The 6,441-nt window shown below is 42.6% G+C and overlaps 1 protein-coding gene across 2 annotated transcripts in view; it reads left to right on the forward strand.

Annotated features, from left to right (window-relative positions):
* The window catches only part of kitb (KIT proto-oncogene, receptor tyrosine kinase b), a 14,788-nt gene extending 11,633 nt beyond the window's left edge, over nucleotides 1-3,155 (forward strand). For both annotated transcript variants that reach the window (XM_031871907.1, XM_031871909.1), the window contains exons 17-21: nucleotides 280-402; nucleotides 1,121-1,232; nucleotides 1,507-1,606; nucleotides 1,807-1,912; nucleotides 2,191-3,155. In XM_031871907.1, the coding sequence (XP_031727767.1) occupies nucleotides 280-402; nucleotides 1,121-1,232; nucleotides 1,507-1,606; nucleotides 1,807-1,912; nucleotides 2,191-2,334 (585 nt within the window). In that variant the 3' untranslated portion in view covers nucleotides 2,335-3,155. The remainder of the gene's footprint in view (nucleotides 1-279; nucleotides 403-1,120; nucleotides 1,233-1,506; nucleotides 1,607-1,806; nucleotides 1,913-2,190) is intronic.
* The last annotated feature ends 3,286 nt before the right edge of the window (nucleotides 3,156-6,441 follow it).

The raw sequence follows: 6,441 nt of genomic DNA on the forward strand, positions 1-6,441 counted from the left end.
CCCCCCCCCCCCCCCCGAAACGGTGCCAAAACTTTTGGATATTTTTTCTGTTTCATTGAGTTAATTGTGTTTTTATTTGCCAAATATATACAGTAGTTTTACTGCATTTATATGTCCTTTAAAGCACTGCGCCAATATGCCTTTTGTGTTTATGTGGTTTGTAACAAGTCAAACTCGCCCCGCCTCATTGGTACACGTGTGCTGCATGTCACTCACTCACTGCAGAAACCTGTTACAATGTCAATACTCACTGCTGTGTGTGTGTGTGTGTGTGTTCAGTGTGTCCACAGGGATATTGCAGCCAGAAACATTCTGCTGACTCATGGCAGGGTGGCGAAGATCTGTGACTTTGGGTTGGCTCGAGACATCACCACTGACGCCAGCTATGTGCTCCGGGGCAACGTGAGTCTGTCCGTCCCTTTTTCTCATTGACCCTTTGTCCTTCCTTCCTTCCTTCCTCCATTTCCAGTTGCTTGTTTTTTTCCAGTCAACACTTATACAAGACAGAATAAGCCAGTCCTCAGAATCTAGTAATGTTTGCTTGAAAGATTACAATAAGCTATTAACAAGAAAGAAAGTAGCTGCTGTTTATTTTTCTCTCAGTCAGCTAGGGATTGATAATCCCAGTTTAACATCTTTGAATTATGTGTTGAAATTACTTTCTGAATGCAATCAATAAATCAAAAAAAGTAGAGATGAAAAAAACATCTGGTATCTGTGACTGACGTAGGACTTTAATAAACCCATCCAATCTGCCCATTGCACTCATTGCGCTTCAGCTGTACCAGTGCTAACAGTAGCCATGCTTGTTGTTTACTTTCATAATGATAATTTTATCAGCAGTAGCTTAAGAGAGAGGCTAGATTTAGCGACTTTTGGAGCTAGTGCTGCTAGCTACTTTCACTCGAAAAAAGTTAGGAACACTGGGCTGGGTTTTTTGGTCGGATAATTATTCAAATGTAGCGTGCTCTTGCTAGTTTCTCAAGATTTCCTAGCTTTAATCGTTAGTATTAAAGGATTTGCATCTTTTTTCGAGAAAAGATATGGTATGTTTTTAAAGAATGAAAACAAGGGAACATGTTCCACACTGCTCCTGTGATCACGGCTCTCCCTCCTGCAGGCTCGCCTGCCTGTCAAGTGGATGTCTCCCGAGAGCATTTTCGACTGTGTCTACACCTTCGAGAGTGACGTGTGGTCCTACGGCATCCTGCTCTGGGAAATCTTCTCTCTGGGTAACATTTCCAGTTTGAGCCGTGCTGTTTCATAATCTCTGAGCCATTATTATCGTCCCTTCGAGCTGACTGGGCTGATTTGAGGCTCTGATGATGCTCCCAAAACAGCAAACATCACTTAGCGGGGTGAATCGTGCAAAATCATATTGATCGTGATACAAAATGTAACTCCAGAAGCCAGGCATCATAAGATGTATCCGTATTGTTTTCGCCCAACAATGAGACATGAATTACACAAAGGTATTTAAAGCGTGCGCGTATGTCTGTGTTGCAGGTAACAGCCCGTATCCTGGGATGCAGGTGGGCTCAGCATTTTATAGGATGATTCAAGACGGCCACAGGATGAGCAGGCCCGAGTTGGCTCCCATCGAGATGTAAGTGTGTATCTCAGGCGACAGCCTCCGATGAAAACGGTGCGTTGTTTTTAATGGCCAGCAGGGGGCGACTCCTCTGGTGGCAAAAATAAGTCAGATTGTATAGAAGTCTATGAGAAAATGACTCTACTTCTCACTTGATTTATTACCTCAGTAAACATTGGGCCGTGTTGAAACTAATCTCAGTCTCACTTCTGTAGGTATGACATGATGTTGTCTTGTTGGAACCACGATCCTCTGAAGAGGCCTTCATTCAGGAAACTGGTGGAGAGGACTGAGCTACTGCTGTCAGAAAGCACCAGGAATGTGAGTAGATTCGTAGACTATTCTGTGGCATTTTTGTCTTTATTAGAGAAAACCAGTCTAGATGCAGACAGGAAACATCAGGAGCAAGAGATGAGTAGCATGTGTATTAAAAATCCTCAGACGGAATCGAACCACACATGTCATATGCACACATGCATATGACATTGGGATATGGCTCGTTCCATTTCCCAGTACTCTGTCAGACTGTTTTTTTTTTGTGTGGAAAAAGTTGTATCATCAAAACGTAATAACTCACAAATGTTGTTGTTGTTCGTCAGGTGTACCTGACACTGAGCAAAGCTCCGGGTCATTCAGAGCAGCAGAGGGCGCCATCACGGAGGCTGAGCTCAGTCTGCAGCACGACAGCCCCCACCCAGCCTTTACTGCAAAACACTGCTGACGTCTTCCTGGACTATGTCTGACACACACACACACACACACACACGCGGCTATGAACCCCCCCCCCCCCCGCCCATCTCTCCCCTTTAACCGCACAAACAACAAGAGCCAAACACACTCTGTAATCTACTAACAACACTCAAACTAACTCTCTAACACTGGCCTTCCTGCATCACATACACACACACACACAGATACTGTATATACGACCCTGCTCTGGGCTCTCAGTACTGGCCTCTATGTAATCTCCCCATTGGCTTATTGATCTCTGTGGTAGGTATTTCAGGTGCACGTCTATATAGAGCAGACTCCAGCACTAACCGTCCATCAGATACAACATCTCCTAACAGCAGCAGGAGGAGTTTTGGCTTACATTCAGCCTCAGATTGCATCTTAAGAAGCTTTGGGGAAAACAGAGACCTTTGACTGAGGAATAGATAAGCACAGTTGGCGCTGTGATGAGTGGACTGTTTTTTGTTTTGTTTTGTGTCGGGTTTGTCTCCCTTTTTATAGGAACTTTTGGCCTTTTTGGGAAATTTAAAATGCCGCTGTCTTGCAGAGAGTTAGATCAGAAGATTGATACCACCTCAAGGTATCTGTGCGTCAAGTATGGAGGTGAAGCCAACGGACGTTTAGCTTAGCTTAGCACAAAGACTGGAAATGGGGGGAAACAGCTAGCCTGGCACTGTCCTAGTATTTATACACATTTCATTTAAAATTTTTATTTCGCTCCAATTGTACTTTATTAAAATTTTACTGTTTTACCATTTTACCATCCTTCGCGTCGAAAGGAGTCAGCTGAGGTGGTTCGGGCATCTAATTAGGATGCCTCCTGGACGCCTCCCACTGGAGGTTTTCCAGGCACGTCCAACTGGGAGGAGACCCCGGGGAAGACCCAGAACACGCTGGAGGGATTATATCTCCCAGCTGGCCTGGGAACGCCTCGGGATCCCCCCAGTATGAGCTGGAACATGTTGCCGGTGAGAGGGAAGTCTGGGTCAGCCTGCTTGGCCTGCTGCCACCGCGACCCGACCCCGGATAAGCAGAGGAAAATGGATGGATGGATGGATGTTCTACCATTATCAATTTATTCAGTGTTGTATTTTATTTACTTTGAAAGGTGCTGTATAAATAAAGCTTGATTGATTGATTGAACAGTGACAATATCCGTCTGCCAATAGCTGTTAACTACACAAATGAATACATTATATCTTGTTAGTTTACGCCGTACAAAAAAAAGACAATTTGTGGTTTTAGTGGGGAGTTATTGGTGGGACTATTTCTTGGCCGGGTGCAGTGATTCTCAGGTTTGTCTGCTGGTTGCCTGGCAACCTTATTTAAACTGAATTTGTGGTGCTTTTTTTTTTCCTTCTCTTGTGCTAGCCAGGCTAGTTGTTTTCCCGTTTCTAGTCTCAAGAGTCCCTAACAAATACTGAGTTGTTGGCAGCAAGCTAACCTCAAAACTGGCTTTAACAGGGCTTGACAAAAGATACTTTCTGATCAGAGACCTGAAGTTTCTTTTTATATTATAACAAATGAGCCATAGCAAGGTGGCATGTAAGCGATAACTCCTAATAACACATAACGCCGTAAGTTACAGAAACACTGATTCCCACCTGTGTGTTGTAGCTTTAAATACTGTGACTTATAACAGACTAAGTGATGTATTGCTGTACGTGATTTAGGGTTAGCTTTAGTTTAGTCTGTGGCTCAGCGTTTAGAACTGATTGTGTGCTCTTTTTACTTAATTTATGTCAAACATGTATGCAATGTAAATACAATAGAGATGTGCCTTTAGATTTTCTTTTTTTTAATACTGAATGCATTTGATTGTGACAGAGTTGTTGTTGAGAGCCAGAAGAGAGGTTCTGTGTGCTGGTTTTGAGAATCATGCAGTTTTGATACAGTTGGTTGACTTGTAATAATAAAGAAAGTACCTGTGAGGGTAGAACTGACTGGAAAGTGTCCATTTCATTTGTCATTTTCCCAATTCTGTGAAACGGGTAAGCAGCTTTGAGGCTGTACTAGGCTGCTTTCAGCTACACGCTAACATCAGCATGCTAACTTGTTCACAGTGACGCTAACATGGTGATGTTTTGACAGTTTATCATGTTGATCATTAGTTTAGCATGTTAGCATGCAAACATTTGTTAGTTAGCACTAAACATGCAACAAGAACAGCTGGGGCTGATGGGAATATAATTAGTTTTGCAGATATTCGGATGGTAAAATTTGCCATTTTGAATTGATCATGTCACTAGATGATCGGTCAGGGGAACACCAAAGTTATTACAACTAGGAGGACCAAAGTTATTACAACTAGGAGGACCAAAGTTATTACAACTAGGAGGACCAAAGTTATTACAACTAGGACACATGAGTGTCTGCACAAAACTTAATGACAATCCACCCAATAGTTGTTGAGACCTTTCAGTAAAAAAAGAACAGGGGGGATTACCAAAGTCATTAGGATTCATCCTATGGGGACCATGAACATCTTTACAAAATGTCATTAAAATCCACCCAATGGTTGTTGTTACCTTTCAGTGAAGAATCAAAGATGCCAACCTCACGGTGGGTATGGAGAGGGAAAGTAAGGGGATCACCAAAGTCATTGGGGTTCATCCTTTGGGGACCACGAATATCTGTGTATGTACATGCCATCCATCCAACAGTTCTTAACAGACCAACACACAAGAAACTTGGAGCAGACATGTTTCACGTATAATATTTGCAACTGTTTTTATTTTCAAATTGACCAAGAGGGGAAAGGGGGGGGGGAATTATAATAGCAAACATTTTGCTTCAAATTTTTGATTATTATTACATTTGACTTTGGGCTAGATAAAAGGAGCACAGTCCAAGGGCAGAATAAGGGATATACATACAGACAGCACAGGTAAGCGTAGCACCGGTTTACACTGAATACTGGTGTTTCGCTTTGTGTATGTGAATGGGAGTATTATACGAGAACTAGGACCCTTTAGAACCAGACTGTGTACTGGAGAGGTGATCTGTGTATCTGTGTGGTGGGGGGTGGGGGGTCGCTGTCTTGTCTATGGTGTCCCATTTCAAATATCCTACACCTCGACTTTCAGCACAGTTAAAACTTTTTTTCCAACTAGAAAATTATTGTTGCAAAAACAGAAATTTCGTAATTGGTGAAACATTGAGGAGGCTCTTTTACAAAACAAAGCCTGTAAATAAGATTGCATGTCATGTATGTGGATCCTTGTAGTGAAAAACATTATTTTCTTTTAACACCCCTCGGTTTCCTTCATCACAAAGCCTGTCAAACGTCCTCCATAATCAACAGTTACAACATCCATTTGTCTCTTTAAAACACCTTTACATTCTTTGGGCTGGGTATCAGTGACACAAACTCTAAACATTTCATCATTACCCTTCAGCGTGATGCCTTAAACACAAACTAGTCTATAGAGGGTCTACATTTGTTATGTGAAGCGTGGAAGACCTGGTTCAAACAGTAGGACCCCTCTCTGTGAATCCTGTCTTCTATTCCTCATTTGTGGACAAAGTCAATAAGAGCATTGTCCCCGCTCAGTCGCCAACCTAAATGAAAAAGGTCTCTCAGAAGGGGTTACCGCTTGAGACTGGTCTGATGTAGTAGTTGTCGTGATAAGTGTTTGTCGAGCAGTCTGCCATCGTAAAACAATAACGCTGCCCGTCTTCTTTATAGCCTGAATGGTGACCAATGCTCTGCATTGCCTAACATCCATTCTTTTTCCAGTCACACGTCTGTTTCCATATGAAAATATAACAGGTTACAGTGACAGTAATTATGCATACTCTCTCTCACTCTCACACACACACAAACATGTATTCAAGTTGAGCTGTCCCACACACACGGGCTTGCAGAATACTGAGCCCCACCGGAGAGGAAGTTTCTTGAATATTACAATTATTCTCTTTGTACTGCAACGCAAGAACTGATTGGCTATCGCCAGGGGAAACCAATACTGCCCCCCCAGAGAGATATGAGAAGTAGGAGACTCTATATATATATATATATATTCACACAAACACGCAGTCTTAACTACACTCTTGAGACAAAACAACACATTCGCCAACCATTACGCTTCCTCCGATCCAAGGCGTTTCTGTTTGAT

Source organism: Anarrhichthys ocellatus, unplaced genomic scaffold, assembly GCF_004355925.1.
Source record: "Anarrhichthys ocellatus isolate YVR2014 unplaced genomic scaffold, GSC_Weel_1.0 scaffold61, whole genome shotgun sequence".
NCBI lineage: Eukaryota > Metazoa > Chordata > Actinopteri > Perciformes > Anarhichadidae > Anarrhichthys > Anarrhichthys ocellatus.